Source organism: Gaeumannomyces tritici, assembly GCF_000145635.1.
Source record: "Gaeumannomyces tritici R3-111a-1 unplaced genomic scaffold supercont2.1, whole genome shotgun sequence".
NCBI classification, from domain to species: Eukaryota; Fungi; Ascomycota; class Sordariomycetes; order Magnaporthales; family Magnaporthaceae; genus Gaeumannomyces; species Gaeumannomyces tritici.
In genome coordinates, this window is record NW_008804545.1 from 3,824,222 (window position 1) to 3,840,486 (window position 16,265).

Here is a 16,265-nt window from a genome sequence, read left to right on the forward strand (position 1 = left end):
TTGCCGTCCCAATGCAGACAGCCGTGTGTGGCACTGTACTGATACTGTGGCGGCGACTGGGCTGTCACGTGATGGGAGGAAAGGACGGCGACGACGAGGTATGGCATTGCGATGGGAAATCCATTGAAGTGGCATCGGAATAGTGATGCGAAGGGCTTGTTTATATGGGTTCCGTCTTTCAAACGTCGTCAGAGGGCGGCGCTGGGCCAAAATACGCGAAAAATGGCATTTGGCGATGTGGCCGCGTCAGGGGGGAGCTTCGCGGAGCGTCGCCATCGAGACTCTGGCTTCCGGCATCATTCACACAACAGCGCCGGTGTCAACTACAATTGTGAGAATGGTTTGATGATGAGCACTACGAGGGCTTTCTGACCATATCACAATGTTTATTGTTCGAAATGGGTTTTATGTTAATTTTTGGCTGGTCGGGGGAGGGACTTCGGGACGTTTGGACGCGTTCCACGACAGCGCCGGGTGGTATGGATGAATGCGCGACGGATTCGTCATCAGGAAGTTGTAAGGAACGCTATGGTACCAAAATATTTGATGGAAGGCATCGGGGAGAAAATGTCAAATTGAGGGCCATCGCGTCTAGCCAGGCGTGAGGGTCGTGATGCCCCCGAAGGGGCCCGAAGGCACTTGCCCCTGCCCGACGGGCACTTGGGAAGGTGTGGAAGGGGCAAGGACCCTGCCCTCGACGTTTGGCGGCGTCCGCGTCCGCTGAACCACTTGGCCATCCTTCCTGATGGGCTTGAAGTTGCTCTCCCTGCCGACACGGTAGATCTCGTCGATGACGCTATCGAGCGATCCGGCACCCTCGAACTCCAGATATTTCCGATACAGCTCTAGAGCCGTCCGCGAGTCCTCGATCGAGTCGTGCGTGTCCACCTGGATGTCCTCCTTGAGCAGACAAGACGCGAGAAAGGCCAGGGACAGCTTCCGCAGCCGAGCCTTGAGGTAGAACAGGTTGATGGTGTCAATCACCTGAGCCTTGGGAACCTGAATGTTGATTACCCGGAAGTCCTGTCGCAAGCCATGCCCCAGGAACCGGCATCCGAGATTCAGCAGCACCCAAAGCTTCTTGAAGGCCACTTTGAGCGACACGAGGTTGTGTTTCGACTGACGCGGATCCAGATCGCCAGGGGTTATACCAGAGTACATGGTCAGATAGTCGACTATGGGCTCCTTGATCAGGATATAGTCATCGATGAACGGCTCGCCACGACGGGGACCACTGCCGCGGACGACCGAAACTCGAGCAAGGGAGTGAATCATGGGCCGAATAGTCTCCCTCTCGCCGTCCGAATTGACCTCGATCTCGGGCTGCTTTACGGCGACGAACTCGGTGTCGAGAGCCACGATGGTTTCCGGACCAGGGCGCTCGAAGGAAGGATCCAGCACCTGATACGTCTTGGTGTCCGAGGCGGGGCTGCGCAGTCATGGCGGTCAGTGTTCTGGACTCACTACAGCAGAAGTAGCAACAGTCGGGAGAAAGAAGACCGTTGGAGAACTAACCTTTGATCCTGGTACAGGACGGAAATGTCGAGCTTCTGCTTCCATGTCGAGTCGATTTGGTTATTTGCAACCTTCAGTTGGTAAAGTACTATGAGTGGTGTCTTCCAAGTGGTATTGAAGGTCAAGGCTTCCTTGGACGACACGGGCTTTACGAGAAAGTCGTTGAAAAGATGCCACTGACTGTCCTCGGGTGGTACGGGTGCAGAGTGGGCGACTGATAGGAACACGTCAGCAAACGAATTTGACGACACCGACGACACCGACGACACCGACATACGACATACGACATACGACACACGAAGATTGAATACCACAAGGCAAGGGGCAGTGATCGGTTCTGGGGAGGGAGGAGTGCAGCAAGCAATCAAAAGAACACAGAGAGACGCACCATTGACCATCGAGATCAGATGCGGCTTGTGAGGCGGGCCCCGATCGATATTGACGACGACGCCGATCAAAGAATACACGTATATCTCGTGCTTGGCTCGCTGCAGGTGGAGCTTGAGGTCCTCGCCCTCGAAGCAATAAACATGCTCGTCGCCGATGATGACGCCGATCTCCTCTGGAAGCCAGCCGGGGGTCGCCCAGAGGCGCTTCTGGTCCGCGGTCGAGATGTTGGCGTTGGCGGCCAGCACTTGGGGGATCGCCTTGATGGTCTTGCGGGTTGCAAGCGGCTGGTAGCCCCGACACGTGGTGCACCAGCCCCGAGCGGTTTGCTCGCGCTCGATACTCTTCTTAAGGATGTCGGAGAACGAGGTCGCAGTCGGCGGCCTGCCCCTGATATAATTCTGATCGGAGACGACAGGTCAGAGATGCGTCGAGGCCAGGGGACGGACAGCTGACGACTCACCATCTGTGGATAGACCAGGTCATTGACAAAACTGGAGCTGGACCGCGCCGTTTCGCTGGAGCAATGCATGCACTTCATCAAGACTTGAGCAGTCGTGGCGGTGGCCTGCATGAACACGTCAATTATCGTTCAGGCTGGCAGCACGGTCGCCGACACTCCCCACGCATCGCCGACGACGATGAGACTTACCTGCTCCATCACGTTGACCTCCGGAGAGGTCTTCATGTAGTCTCGACACATCTGATCGAGCAAGAACCTGGCCAAGCCTTGGATCATGGCAGCCAAAGACGAGGCATGCGGATCATCTTCCAGCAAATGAAGGTTGCCCACTAGAGACAGCAGCCGAGGTCAGTAAAAGAATCTCCGACTTGAACAAATCCGATACGGAGCACTTACCGCCGGGATGGCTTGTGAGCATCTTCAGCATATTGGTTGCCTGACACGTCGCACCCTTTGCTTTATCAAGCATGTCGAAGAGAAAGCCAAGCTCGCAGAGAAGACACTGCTCGCTCAGGCAGGCAGTGGCCGCATGCTGAAGGGAGAGATTCCGCAATATGGGGGTGAAGTGCATGACCTGCAGGAGACTGTTGGCGTACGAATTGGCGATATGGTTCTCCAGGCCCGCATATCGAGTGCGGTTGTAGAACCTACGACGAGGTGTGAGTTACCCCCCTACTGAAGACGAACCAGCACTAACAGTTGAATGCACCGCGAGAAAGCAGACTCACCCAAAATCGAAGTCGTCGACGCCAAATTTGCTAAACTTGATCTCGACACTGCGATACATGTTGGGCACCTCGGCCTTGAGGCTCTCGATCTCGGTCTTGATGGGGCTTTGGATCGCATCTTCCTGATACGGGTCCCCGTTGGAGAGTCTCGGCAGCAGCTTAGCCGTCTCCCTCGCCTTCTCGCTGAGGAACTTGGGAGCCTGCACGCTCCCAGACGACCTGTCGGCCGATCGGGTGTCCTGGAGCTGATTCCTAAGAAGCCCCGAGGTGTTTTTCCCGTACAAGCCGAACTCGCTTTGGAGGAGGCCAGAGAGATAGTTCGGGTCGAATATGACCGGGGGCGCCCCGACGTCCGACACGAAATTCTGAGGCCACGAAGAGAGCAGCTCCTCGCGATAGTATGTGAGTCCCACCGTGTTTAGAGGCCTACGGCAATGTCAATCACAAGCTGACTCGGCGGGTAGCGGACACGGCAAAAGGAGATGGGGGAACCTACGTCTCGACGCTCCAGTCCATTTGAGGCGGAGCTTCCTGTTCGTCGGTGGGGAATTCGAGCTGAGCAATGTTCTCGGCGAAAACAAGCTGCTTGGATGACGGCGCCCAAAGGTGCAGATACCCGTCCGAGTCGGCAATGACAACCGTCTGGCCAGAGGGCGCGATATCGACCAGAGCGAGATAGGCAGTCGTGTTGGCCTGTCTAACATTGGTAGTGTTAGGATTCAGGAGATCGACAACGTGCATCTGGCCGGCCTGGGAGACGACGATTCCGGTCGTCACCATCTTTGGATGCATCCTCACGAAGGCGGCCAGCGGCGGGAACGGAATCGGCGCCATGGACTGCATGTTCTTCAGGTCGAAGACGTTGACATACGGATCGAACATGTAGTTCGACTGCTTGAGGGACGCACCGCAAGTGACGATAAAATCTTGCTGTACGTCCATGTCATTGATGTACGCAGACTGCGTGTTCCACGTCTTGGTGACCTTGAAGCTGATTGAATCCAGGATATCGACGCTGCCACGCTTAGTCGCGGCGCAGATATGCCGGCTCTTCTTCATAATACTGTAATGCTCTGATACGGGGACCTATGCGCGAGTGCGAAAGAGAAGGGTGAGTCAAGAGTCCAAGCCGGTTTTCTTCTCGGAGCCAACACGGAGAGGCCCGGCTACCACCAAGACTGACAGCAGCTGGGCAAACAGGGCTGACAGGGGGCGCGTCGGGCGAGGCGCATATACGGGTGACCCACCTGCTTGGTTATGTCTCCCTTGTTCACGTCGATGACGAACATAGTGTCCTGATAGCCAGCAACAAGGATCTCGGCCGTGCCGCGCGACGTAAAAGACATACATCGTAAGTCTTTCATATCCTCATGACTTGCAGGACAAGACGCCATTAGCTTCAACTCGTCTCTGACAATGCCTCGGGCTCGTGTCTCCACGACCAGGCCCACGTGGCGTGCTAGGGCGAGCGGCCTACTTGATGTGCCACAATGGCGGGCCTCTCCGCAATGCCATGTGGACGCTCTGGGGGCTCAAGCAGATGACGCCCCTATCGTTGAAGAGAAACTGGCGCACCGCCCCCTGGTTGTGCGGACTCGCCTTGAAGGCGGTATACCGCTCCATCTCCTTGTTGCCATTGTGAAAGAAGGACGCAACCCTCCCCTACCGTGCCCGACAGCTTGGTTAGGATAGGTGTGCGGTTGCAGACGACGCCCCGGGAGCGCAAGAGAGCGACGCGGACGAAAGCATGCAGGGGCCAAGGCTCGTGTGCGCGGCGGGGACAGGGATGCGGCGGCGTCACGTACAAAGTCTTGACCAACCCATAGCAGCTCGGCACCGGTATCGAAGGCGATTGCGGTCGGTATCGTCGAATGGAGAAAGCTGTCCGCCCGCTGCTGCTGGAAGTGGAAGCGAGTAACCTGCGTGGCAGTCCGACGAGGGGGAGTGTCAGCTCAACAGCATCAATTGACTGGGGCAGGGCCCGACAAGGCCACGGCGCAGTCCACGGACGAGACGTCGAGGCGGCTGCTGAGCGCCAGCACGGCGTCGGCGAGGAGGAACATACCTCGCCCCAGTCCGCGTCCATGCTGGAGGCTTCAGGGCGTCGTCACATCGTAGGGCAACAAGCAAGACCCGTGCTCGAGGGGCGAAAGCCCGCGGCGACGGCCGTCAGGTTGCCGGCAAGCGGGGAAGTAGGTCGAGCAGGAGATGTTGGGGGAGGCGCAGATCGATAACTCGATAGAAGAAGTCTTCTTGGCCGCGGCGGGAGTTCCCAATGATCAACGGCCTGATCTAACAGTGGAGCATGGATGATGATGCCGGGCGGGATGATGCAGAGCTTCGTTTGTCAGTTCAGACCTGGTGCAAATTCCAAGGATACTTTCAACCCCCCCTGTCCGTTTCGGGAGTTGCATTGGATGGATATCACGGGGGAAATTAGAGTGGGGGGCTCGCCGGCTGGCTCAATTGGAATCGCAAACAATTCAATCAAACCCCGCCGCGGTCTCTTGCTGCGCGCACCCACATGCCTCACTGCACTTCAGAAGCTCCCGTGTATCAATTGCTGGTTAGGTTGCTATTCCTTGGACTGGTCGCCACACTGAAGGCAGTGAGACGATACCATTAGCAACAAAAGCGTGAACACACCAGCCCGAGCATCTAGAGGTAATTCCGTTTCATTCGACCTTGACTTCAGACCTGGATACTATACATATCGACAAAGGCTCCAGGTCTCCTCCCATCAGCCCTCTCGCCAGTCCTCACTCAGTCTGCCCTCAGCCTGGCCCATCCCGAGCCAGCTCAAAATTTTCATCGACAACATAACAATCCGCAAGTCATGATTTCAAAACAAGCAAGCCGGTAACACAGCTAAAGGGGAAACCAGTCGCGCGTCGCCATGGCGTCGGCGAGAAATGTGCATAGTGAAGAACGCCTCCAAATAACAGAATCATGACACCGAAGCCAAGTCTCCATGACCAGAATACAACAGTGCGAGGGTGGACCGGGGGAAACCGTACGAGAGGAAACCTGACAAGGGAAAAAAAAGACGACAGGGAAAACTGAAAGATGAAAGACAAAAAAGCAGAATTATGCGCGTGTCCTTGGATCTCAATCGTCGTCTCACTCTAACCAAAGATGGACCAGGCTTGTCTCCTACTTGGTTATCCAACCGAGGTAGTCGGCGACGATCAAGGTCACCATCCTAAAGACACAGTCAGCATCTACTCAGGGTATAAACTGCGGTGGGTGACAAGATGCTCGATGTCTGGAACACGCGGGCACGCGGGGAAAAATGGTGACTTCCCCGGTGGACGACATGAACGGAGATGGATCAGCCGGGCAGGTACTTACGCATGTGGCGCGATGCGGACGTAGTATGTCCAGAAGCCACGGTAGAAGCGCAGAGGGCCCTCCTGCTTGGCCACCTTTGTGAAGCAGTCGACCATGCTGCTGTAAGGCAGCTTGCCGTCTGGACCGCGCTGCTGCTTCTGCAGGCGAGTCTTGGCAAAGTCAAACGGCAGAGAGAAGAAGGAGGCAAAGAAGCCGGCGACGGCACTGGCGCTCAGCGTCTGTGCCCGGGCGCTCATCTCGGTGCGTTCCTTGAGCTGTGCCTTGGCCTCGCTGAAGAAGGCGAGCTGGCCAAAGTTGAGCGCCATGGCCCGGACAACCGTGGGCGCGGCGCCCGACCAGAGCGCGGCGACGCCCTCGCCGCGCGCAATGCGAGACAGGGCGTCCACGACGGACCTGTAGTTCTTGCGTTGGTCCACGGGCTTCAGGCCATCGCTCTGCATGCGGATGAGGGCCAGGTCGGCCGGGTTGCCAATCATGGCAGCGATGCCGCCAGCCGTCAGCCCAGCGGCTGCGCGCTCCTTGAACCCGATGGATTGGCCGTTGGCCTTGGCGCGGGCCGTGAGCTTGCCCATGAAGGTGTCGAAGAAGCCGAGGCGGGCGGTCGTGTAGACGGCTTGCCGAAGGAGGCCGGCCGACAGTCCCGTGTAGAGGTCGAGGGCCTTTCCGCTGGCGAGGATCTCGCGCGTGACCGAGAGGGGGGTGGGCTTGGCGCCGCCGGCCATGCCCTCGCCTGCGAGCTGCAGCCGGACCTTGACCATGTCGCTGGTTGGGGCAGGGAGTGGCGAAGTCAGCCATTGCGTCTGCCTCCCGAGTGCTTGCGCCTCGATTTACAGTTTGACAAGCACGGCGACGGCAGGTAGGTAGGTAGACTATCAACGGCGCAGTCTCGCAGCGCGGCGGGTGGGGCAGAACAGACGACCGACTTACACGGGCTGGATCACCGTCGTGGCCACCATTCCGCTCAGGCCTCCATTGATGAAGGGCAGGGCGGCGCGCATGAACGGGGTGTGCAGGAAATCATTGCGGGCGGCGTCAGTCGTACCCATGACTGGCGATGTTCTTGCTGCTTCGGTGGCCTGTTTGAGTGTGTTCGACATTCCGTCCGGCAGAAGTGCGGTTGCGGCGTGGCGAGGGCCTGGGACGGGAGAGGGGTTGAGGAGACGAGAGACGGGAGACGGGAGAGCGCTGCTTGGGACGGACGAGATGGGAACAAACGCGGTTAGCCAAGTCCTGTTAAACAAACGTCGGGTACCATGGAGGCCAGCCGGCGTGTGACGGATGGACGGGTGAATGGATGGCCGGTTCCGCAGGCACATCCCCGCGCGCGCGTGCCCATTCGCCCAAAGCGATTGTGCTTTCCAGGCGCGGAAGGGGGGTGTTTGCGCCTTCCAGGCCATCCATCATCCATGCATGGCACGCGGGTTTGCGCTGGCGTCACAAGCCTCCTTCCATTGTGGTCGGACGAACCAGGTGTTGCCGCCCATTACCCCGCAACTGGAAGCTCCCTTCCTTGGAGCTGCTGGATTGGAGGTACCAAGGTGCGGCACATCAATGGAGCTGAGGCAGGTACCTGGCACTTTTGGGCGGCTGGTGGTGCCATTGTCTGGGGCGATGTCACATCGGGGCCGACCTACCTCTTGATTTGTTTGGTGGGAGCCACCAGGGTAAGGAGGAGGTAGGTAGGTTGGTAGCCAGCCAATTGGTACGGACCTGATGCGCCTGCTGCTTGTCCCGACTACCAGGCGAAATAACCAGGTAAATTATAAAATTATACTTGGGACCAGCAGATAACCACAGGGATATAAAGTCCTAGGCAGATACTCTGGGGGATGGGCAAGGTGGGCGACAAGCTGAGGGTAGGTGTGGCCATGGGTCTATCAATGGGCAGGTATTCTACTGGGTCGGAGATACTCCGAGGTGGGCGCAGGCCAGCTTTTGATGTCGGGGGTATTTCTGCCAGCCCATTTGTCTGCTCTCCGACGACCGCCTGGTTCTGTTGGGATACGGCCAGCATCGGAGTCAATGAGCGGACGGCATATCGATCGGCCATGCCCAAGCCAGGTTTTGTGGCTCCCCAAGGCTCCCGGGGCGCCGTTGAATAAAGAGCCCCCAACCCCCAACCGGTTCGACCCGATGACCCAGGGCCAACGGTTGGTCCCTGCGGTGCCCCATGTGGTAAACCTTGGTCGGGCCCTGCGTGCGGCACCTGTCGAAAGATAGGGTGAAAAGGCTCTCTTCTCCTGCGCTGGCTGCCCGGAATCTCCCTTGTCCCGCGTCTGTTCACAGCCGCGCCCGTGGATCCAGACCCATCTGGCTACGACGCGGCCTGCGTCATTCGTCCCCTGTCGAATGGCGCAAAACGCATGGGTCCCCATGATTTGCGACGGGCTTGTCGTCAAGAAAGTTCGCCGAGTCGTCCACAGGTGGTCGTCGGCCTGCACGTCGGCATCCATCATGTCAGGACCGAGGCCAAGCCCGGCGCCTCGCGAGAAAAGGGTATCGGCAGGTGGGCAGGTGGATGAATATCAAGCAAATTGCCTCGGCCAAGCCACATGCAGTGCCTAGGTAAACAGCCATTAACACGACCACAAGCGTGGTGGCGTATCAGCTGTAAGATTCCGAGAAGCAAGCGGGCACAAGCGTCAAAGCCGTCGTCCCTGGTCAATGCGAGGCCGGTTTTGTATAGTAGGTAGGTACTTGGGTTGGTGGTAGAGACCATGTACCAGGTACCTCGCAGGGACGCGGATGCCGATACGGAGAAATTCGGACTACTGGCACTTCATCGAGGCCCACGAGCGACCGAACTAGAGCCACCAATCCGTCCGCCCGACCGTCCCGAGCCGAGCTGGCAGAGGGCGGGGGCCGCTGTGTCGTCCAGGTTTGGCCGTAAGACTGTATTGCAGGGGAATGCGTCCCGTGGACGCGAGATCAATGACGTCCACAGGCATCTGCGAATACCAACCTGAACCCAGGTGAAGAGGATCGAAATGCGCCAGGCTGCAATCTGCAGATACACAGTAAAAAGCAGTGTTTGTGTGGGGATGACTTTTTCCAATTGTTATCTCTCGATAAGGCTCCCGTCCGTAGTTGAGTTTCTCAACAAATTGACGCCATCGCACAAGGGCTCCAGCACAAACCCAAAGGACCACAACATCCCGAACCTCGCAGCCGCTAGTTGAGCCTGCCCCATCCGCGACCAAGGCCGCCGCCACTTTGTCCGTAGGCGGTCAGTACCCGGTCGAAGGCATGGTGCTCAGCCGGCCTCCGTCAACCAGCATGATGTTCCCGTTGCAGTACGCGCCGGCCCTCGAGGCCAGATACAGGATCGTGCCGGCCATCTCGTCGCTGTTGCCCATCCTTCCCAGGGGCACCGAGTCGCGCCCAATGGGTATCGGCTTGCTCTCGTCCCAGCCCGCCGTCCGCGTTGCCTTCTGTACGATAGGGGCCGACATCTCGCTGGGGAAGAGGCCCGGCGCAATGCAATTGACGCTGTGGTGAAGGGGGACCCGGTAAGCCAGGTACTGTGTAAGCTCAGGCTAAGCCACCCGCCAGAAACGCCAAGCATGGATTGCCAGATAGGGCAGGGCTTAGGGGCTGGCTAAACCTACCGGATGCCCCACTGGGGAAGAAGCACGGACAGCTGCTTGACTGCGTGGGTCACAGCCGCCTTGGACATGCCGTACGCCCAGCCGCCAGGGGCTTTCTTGTTGAATGCCGCGACAGAGCTTGTGACGACGATCTGTGACGACTGCGAGACGTTCCCCTTCTTGTTGCCCGCGTCCAGCAGCTTGAGGAACGCCATGGAGGTGTACCAGACGGCCCGGCAGTTGACCTCAAAGGTCCGGTCGAATTCGGCCGGGTCGACGGTGAGCTGTGCGTCCCTCCACTCCTCCAGCGTCGTCTCGGCCGTGAGCTGCGGCACCGAGGGCGGCCCGCCGACCCCGGAGTTGCACACGAGCAGGTTCAGGAACCCGACGTCCTTCTCGACCGCCTGCGCAGCCGCGCCGAGCGACTCGGCCGACGTAACGTCGCACGCCAGAGGCACCACCACGCCCGGCAGTCCGATGGACTCGGCGGCTGCCTGTAGCACCTCTGTGCGGCGGCCCGAGATGTACACCCGGTAGGCTCCGGCTTCGGCCAGGGCCCGAGCCATCATGAGGCCGATACCTGAGGGTACAGGAAGACCGATTTAGAGATGGATCCTGTATTGCATCCTTTTGGGCTCGGGCTGTGTGCACGCAAGGGATCGTCGACCGCGACCTACCTGTGCCTCCTCCCGTCACCAGAGCCACGAGCCCCGAGGTCGAGAAGACCCCGGTCCCTTGGGGAGCAGGAGCTGCACTAGTTGACATGACGAGCTGTATAATGGGGTCTTGGGTTACATTGAAATATTAGCATTTGTCGCCTTTCGTGGCGCCCAAGACATGCAGAACTTGGGCAACTGGCTGCCAAACCCCAAGTGCCAAGTCCAATACGCCATGGACTGTAAAGGGCGAGTCTAGAACGTACCTCTCTCTGGGAAGTTACATGAATAGGTGGTAATTTTGTGCAGAGCCCTGCGACTAGGAGCACGTAGCTTGAAGGACGAAAGGTGCAGTAAGGTCTGTTCTGTGATGCACAATGCACGTCCAGAGCCTACCTACGTCCATGTAGCCAAGTAGAAATACATGTATCCCAAGATCTACAACCTCCCCCGGCTGGTGACTCCCTAGACGTCCCAAGTGATTGACTCACTTCCAGCTTAACTACACGAGTACCGTACCCCACATTGATTGCCGCTCTCCTCTCCCGCCCGCCGGATTGCCGTGCATCCGACGGCGCCCACATGGGCCTCCGCTCTCGAGCATGTCATCCCACCGTAGGCGCGACGCACACACACACACACACACATATGACCACGGCCACGCACCCAAAAGCCCCGTCAGAGTTCAGACACACAGGAATGGTGTAAGGGCTAGCATGGAGGCTTCCCACTTTCAGTGGCCTGAAAACGGATAGTGCTTCCGATCCGGGTTCGAGTCCCGGTTCCTGTAAGCTTTGATCGCTTTTTTTTTTGTCTCGGTATATTTTTTTAATTCACGTGAATCTCCTTTTACTCCCCTTCCTAATTGTCGGTTCACTTGACTCTTTTCTTTGCTCTCCGCTCCGTTCAATAGAGGGCAAGATTCATGCAGGCAATCCCCGGGGTGCCGGTTGACGTTGTACCACGTTCGGTAGTGGTCGGGGTTCTGTCGGGGTTTTGGTTCTGGCCAGGGATGTCTCGTATTGCATATCTATACATGTGGGCGAAATTTTTGGTCATAGACGACATTTCTCTCGCCATCCTTGGGCAACTTACAACCCTATGGAGGCTAGTGAGTACACTATACGTGTTCCTTCAACATGGCTGACCGAAAGCAAAAAAATCTAGCTCGCTTCAAGGTACAGACCTGGGGGCTCCGACAAGTTCGTAGTGATGTTGACATTATCCGGCGGCATCGTGGTCCAATGGCGTTAACAGTGACTCCACCCAGGGGCAGCTCTATTCTTTATTTCTAGGATTGGATTGCCTCTTATGTCCAAGTACACCACTTTGCATAGGCCGTACCTATACCGCGGTCAGGGACCCGGGGTTCCCGCCTTTTCCCCACTCTTCATGGAAGCACTTGTGGCTTACCCAGCGGATGTGGTGATACCAGGTTGCATCCTCGTCTTCGCCCTTCCCGAGTCGCCCCGGTGGCTGTTCAACCACGGGCGCGAGGCCGAGGCCGTCGGGGTCCTCCGCGCCGTCTACGACCGCGCCCCCGAGGACGGGCTGATCGTGGCCGAGAAGACGGCCATCATCCGGGCCATCGAGCTCGAGCGGAGCTCGCTCAGGACCAAGAGCTTCTTCAACATCCTGCGGCACGACGACGGGCGGCGCGTTCTGCTAGCGTGGCTGGCGCAGTTTGCCAACCAGCTCGGCGGCATCAACCTCGTCGTCTGCTACATCCCCTCGGTCCTCGAGATCAACGTCGGCATGTCGGTGCAGCAGAGCCAGATCCTGGGCGGCTGCATCAACCTCATGTTCCCCATCGGGTCCCTACTCCCCACCCTCGCGCTCGACCGGATGGGGCGGCGCAAGACCATGATGGCCGGCTTGCTGGCGTTCGGCATTTGTATGCTGCTCATCTCCGCCCTACTCTCCCAGGCGCCCCAGGGAGAAGAAACGGGGCGCGGCCAGGCCTTCAACTCGGCTTCGGTCGCCTTCCTCTTCCTGTACATGCTCTTCTTCGGCATGAGCATGAACAGCGTGCCGTGGGTCTAAGTGCCCGAGATCCTCCCGCTCGAGGCCCGTTCGTGCCCATGTTCTACTTCTTCTTCCCCGAGACGAGCAACCTGCGCCTCGAGGACATTGACCACATCTTTGCAAAGGGCGGCGATCCCGTCAAGCAGGCGCGTCGCATCCAGGCCAGGCTCGCGCAGGGGCTGCCTCCTCTGGAACGCGACGTCGAGATGGGCAAGGCGGAGGCAGGAGGCGGGAGGCGGGACGGTTAAGAGTGCAGAAAGGAGCACATGGCCAGGCGTAGGTAACCACGTAACCGACTCGAGGACTCGAGAATAATCATTGATGTGGAAAGTAGAGGTACCAGTAGAGGTACCCAGTGATGAAGTGGTGTCAATCCAACCGGACGGAACCAACACCACTGACGGGACGATGGATGATGACAGCACAGCACTTCGGTTGACAGCAACCGTGCCGCTGGATAAAAATGCGAAATACCGGGCGAGTGTCGTCCAATGTGACTCGAGCTGGCGTTACCTAATGACACCACAAGGCCAGCCCGGATGCGTCTGGCCAGCTCCCATCCTTTGACGTGCCGTCAGTAGGTGCCGTGCCGGCTATCTATCGATTGTGTGTCAGCCAAAAGAAAAACCGAGTCAAACGCCGCAATCGCCGTCGGTCGCGCTTGAGGTCGGGAGACAGTAACATGGGAAACTACCTAGGTTTATGCTTGGTAAGAAAAAAGACAAAGAAGATAAAAATGACCCCTTGTAGACGAGTAATGGTATTGTTATTGGGGTTAAACTGAGGGGGGGGCTAAAATCAATGAAATAAAATACGATCGCGGCCCCAGCTCAGCCAAAACGCCATTCATTCATCAATGGGAGGCACCCCAACCAGCACCCTGCAGTCTGCATCCCTCCCCAGAGTTTGCTCCCGTTTTCACTCTTATTCTTGTTCCATTCGTTCCCCTGTTCTTGCTCCTATTGTTGCTCCTATTCCTGCTTTTATTCTTGCTCCTGTTTTTATTCCTTCCTCCTATTCCACTCCCAACTTCAGCGCGCGCACACCAAAGATAGAGGTCAGGAGGCACACACCCACTCTGCATCGCGATGGCAGATCTTGGGCAGATTGATGGCGGTATGTTTTTCTTCTTTTTACACCAGTTTCCTTTCTCTTTCCCCCCCTCGATGTTGGTGTTTTGGATTTCGAGTCCCTTTTCCCCCTTTCTCCTTTGCCTTTTCCCCTCCCTATTGAACGTTCTTAGCCTCGAGGTCCTCCGTGCGTGCCTGCGACGCTCACACGACCCTGACACCCTGACTCTCTGCCCCAGGCACGGTCCCAGCAGACAGCGAGCAAACCCGCCCTGGGCTTCGACATCAGCGCACCACCATCGCAACTTCAACCACGACGCAAACCACATCCACCTCCAGCCTGCCAATCGACCCCGACCCGACCCTAGCCCCCGCGCCTGCCCCCGTGCATTTCGCGACCCTCCCTCGCCTCTCCGACTCTCCCTGGCTGTTCTCACCATATTCGGGCGCCTTGGACTTCACAGACTTGGACCTGGCGTCTCCGCCAGCCACGACGACCCCAAGCGCAGCTGCTTTAGCCCCGCAGCACCGTCAGCCTCAGGCCAGGCACCCTCTCCTCCACGTGCCCGCATTTCCTCTGCCACTACCACAGCCTTCGCTCGGCCCGTCGCCCGTCACCTCGCATCTGTTCCTGCACGCCGCCGGGCCCATCTTCTCCTCGCCTCCCCCACCAACCGGCTTTGCGGGCCTGCTCGCCGCCCGACCGAGCCCGCAGCTGCACTCGCCGCCCAGCTTCAGCTTCGCCGATCCTTCCTTCCCTTCCAGGCTACCACCTTTACCAGCCGCACCACCTTTAATGCCGCCGAGGCAGGGTCTAGAGCAGCAAACGAGGCTCGAGAGGCTACTTTCGAGTCTTGCCGACACCAGTCCCTCGCCACGCCCGCGCTCGAGCCGACGCCCCCGGAACAGCAGCCCCTCCAGCCCCAGCGACCGCTCCGGCTCTCGTCTTGACGTCAAGAGGGAACGCGCGGGGAGCCAAACACCTACTCCCGTCGACCCCTCCACCGCAGCCATGCCCGTCGTGACCCGCAAGCGCGCCGCTGCCGCCGCCGCGGCCTCGTCCTTGGCGGGGGCGTCGTCATCGTCGTCGCGACCTGCCGCCGCCGCGGCCCAGCCAGCAGCCCGCGCACTCAAACGCCAACGGACGACGACCACCCAACAACAGCCCGCCAACAGACAGCGCCCCAACCCGATACCGATCGACTCGGACGCCTTCTCCGACCCCTTCGAGGAAGGCGCAGCAGACCTGGACGATATCGAACGGCAGGCGAAGGCCGGCTCGCAAAAGGGCCCGCGGCTGAAGGAGGAAGACGAGCTCGCCGATATCATTGACCTAGTGGACGACGACGTCCCGCCTCCTCCGCCCAAGCCGAAGTCGGCTAACCAGGTCAAGCTGAGTAACATGCAGTGCTCGATTTGCATGGACGATATGACCAACTTGACCGTCACACACTGTGGTAAATTGGCGCTCCCCCTTACACTCGAGTATTCTGTCATACATTTGAGCTCCTCTTGGTCGGACTCGCCCGGTTCCCTCTGCTAACCTCCCCGACTGTCATCCAGGCCATCTCTTCTGTGGTGAGTGCCTGCACGGCGCTCTCCATGCAAACTTAAACAAGTCGGTCTGCCCCATCTGCCGACAGAAGATCGACCCCCGCGCCAACGGGGCCCAGAACCCAAAAACTCCCAAAGGCTTCTTTCAGCTGCAACTCAAACTCATGACGAGCAACCGCAAGGGCAAAATGAAAGAAGGTGGGGCCTCACGGTAGTCGAAGATACGAACCATGCGTCCCCATCCACTGCACTCTTCACCACCTCCTTGTGTTGACGGGCTCAAGAGATATCCTGGGAACGGATATGTGGAATTGTGCACACGCTTTGGAAGTGGCGCTTAAGATACAGACGGGAAACAAGGGAAGCCCTTGTTGAGTGTACGAGTCTATATGGCGCAAGTGATTTCAGGCCTGGCGTTGGGATCTTTTTTTTTTTCACTCCTTTTTTTTCGGCAAGGGATGGTTATCTAGACGGCAGCGGAAAGCATGGGTCCATGGGAGCATACCACGATACCCGTAGAAAGCACACAGGGAAAGCCACCACAACCTGGGTTACTGTTTATATCCATGCCATTCTCCAGTACATGGGTTGTCAACCACACACGTATGAAGCGTACTCGCCGAGACATCAAAGGGACGTGTTCATCTGGCCCTTGTAACACCCGTCGCGCGGGAGCAACGCTTTTTATTCCGCGATTACCTATCTAAATCCGAGGTTACGCCTCACGGCCTACGCAGGTGAAAAAGGGCAAACTTTCTCCTAGTAAATGACGGAGCTCATGAAGCAATGACATACAGCTTTTAACATGCATTAAGACAGCTCGCGATAGTTGTTCGCAACCGACTGCGCAGCCGTACCTATCTATCTACCTAGTCTAGGAGAGTAACTCGATCGTTATACAGACAACGTGCAGAGCTCGCTTTTTCCTC

At 58.1% G+C, this 16,265-nt stretch overlaps 5 protein-coding genes and 1 non-coding gene across 6 annotated transcripts; 2 read left to right on the plus strand and 4 right to left on the minus strand.

Moving 5' to 3' along the window:
- Nucleotides 1-361: 361 nt before the first annotated feature.
- Nucleotides 362-5,473, minus strand: GGTG_01196 (PAB-dependent poly(A)-specific ribonuclease subunit PAN2). The gene is made up of 12 exons (XM_009218957.1): nucleotides 5,159-5,473; nucleotides 4,899-5,012; nucleotides 4,571-4,755; nucleotides 4,341-4,467; nucleotides 3,590-4,179; nucleotides 3,094-3,519; nucleotides 2,762-3,012; nucleotides 2,555-2,694; nucleotides 2,366-2,470; nucleotides 1,904-2,303; nucleotides 1,516-1,729; nucleotides 362-1,429 (listed from the first exon to the last, which is right to left on the minus strand). The coding sequence occupies exons 1-12, from the start codon at nucleotides 5,177-5,179 to the stop codon at nucleotides 592-594; spliced, it is 3,411 nt and encodes a 1,136-aa protein (XP_009217221.1). The 5' UTR covers nucleotides 5,180-5,473; the 3' UTR covers nucleotides 362-591.
- Nucleotides 5,474-5,742: 269 nt separating this feature from the next.
- GGTG_01197 (mitochondrial 2-oxoglutarate/malate carrier protein) lies at nucleotides 5,743-9,599 on the minus strand. The gene is made up of 3 exons (XM_009218958.1): nucleotides 7,372-9,599; nucleotides 6,445-7,206; nucleotides 5,743-6,295 (listed from the first exon to the last, which is right to left on the minus strand). Exons 1-3 carry the CDS (start codon nucleotides 7,839-7,841, stop codon nucleotides 6,247-6,249), a joined length of 1,281 nt encoding a protein of 426 aa, XP_009217222.1. The 5' UTR covers nucleotides 7,842-9,599; the 3' UTR covers nucleotides 5,743-6,246.
- GGTG_01198 (rhamnolipids biosynthesis 3-oxoacyl-[acyl-carrier-protein] reductase) lies at nucleotides 9,433-11,158 on the minus strand. Its single transcript, XM_009218959.1, has 4 exons — nucleotides 10,954-11,158; nucleotides 10,709-10,816; nucleotides 10,053-10,611; nucleotides 9,433-9,933 (listed from the first exon to the last, which is right to left on the minus strand). The coding sequence occupies exons 2-4, from the start codon at nucleotides 10,794-10,796 to the stop codon at nucleotides 9,672-9,674; spliced, it is 909 nt and encodes a 302-aa protein (XP_009217223.1). The 5' UTR covers nucleotides 10,797-10,816; nucleotides 10,954-11,158; the 3' UTR covers nucleotides 9,433-9,671.
- A 222-nt stretch (nucleotides 11,159-11,380) lies between these two features.
- Nucleotides 11,381-11,477, plus strand: GGTG_20011. The gene has a single exon. It is a non-coding gene; the product is annotated as a tRNA-Gly (tRNA).
- Nucleotides 11,478-11,826: 349 nt separating this feature from the next.
- GGTG_01199 (hypothetical protein) lies at nucleotides 11,827-12,960 on the plus strand (the record flags this gene model as incomplete). Its single annotated transcript, XM_009218960.1, has 3 exons — nucleotides 11,827-11,865; nucleotides 12,008-12,720; nucleotides 12,798-12,960. 3 exons carry the CDS (start codon nucleotides 11,827-11,829, stop codon nucleotides 12,958-12,960), a joined length of 915 nt encoding a protein of 304 aa, XP_009217224.1.
- Nucleotides 12,961-14,319: 1,359 nt separating this feature from the next.
- GGTG_01200 (hypothetical protein) lies at nucleotides 14,320-15,283 on the minus strand (the record flags this gene model as incomplete). The annotated part of the gene is made up of 2 exons (XM_009218961.1): nucleotides 14,320-15,161; nucleotides 15,262-15,283. The coding sequence occupies 2 exons, from the start codon at nucleotides 15,281-15,283 to the stop codon at nucleotides 14,320-14,322; spliced, it is 864 nt and encodes a 287-aa protein (XP_009217225.1).
- Nucleotides 15,284-16,265: the final 982 nt, after the last annotated feature.

Bases quoted from the DNA above. Each gene is read 5' to 3' on its own strand.
- GGTG_01196 (XM_009218957.1), bottom strand. From the start codon at position 5,179: ATGGACGCGGACTGGGGCGAG. The intron at 4,180-4,340 runs GTGGGTCACCCG...ACTCGCGCATAG, and splicing joins AGGGAGACATAACCAAGCAG to GTCCCCGTATCAGAGCATTA. The intron at 1,730-1,903 runs GTGCGTCTCTCT...TGTTCCTATCAG, and splicing joins TCTGATCTCGATGGTCAATG to TCGCCCACTCTGCACCCGTA.
- GGTG_01197 (XM_009218958.1), bottom strand. From the start codon at position 7,841: ATGGCCTGGAAGGCGCAAACACCCCCCTTCCGCGCCTGGAAAGCACAA. The intron at 7,207-7,371 runs GTAAGTCGGTCG...TGCCCCAACCAG, and splicing joins ACGACGGTGATCCAGCCCGT to CGACATGGTCAAGGTCCGGC. The intron at 6,296-6,444 runs GTAAGTACCTGC...CTGTGTCTTTAG, and splicing joins GTCCGCATCGCGCCACATGC to GATGGTGACCTTGATCGTCG.
- GGTG_01198 (XM_009218959.1), bottom strand. From the start codon at position 10,796: ATGTCAACTAGTGCAGCTCCTGCTCCCCAAGGGACCGGGGTCTTCTCG. The intron at 10,612-10,708 runs GTAGGTCGCGGT...CTGTACCCTCAG, and splicing joins GGTGACGGGAGGAGGCACAG to GTATCGGCCTCATGATGGCT. The intron at 9,934-10,052 runs GTAGGTTTAGCC...CCTTCACCACAG, and splicing joins CTTCCCCAGTGGGGCATCCG to CGTCAATTGCATTGCGCCGG.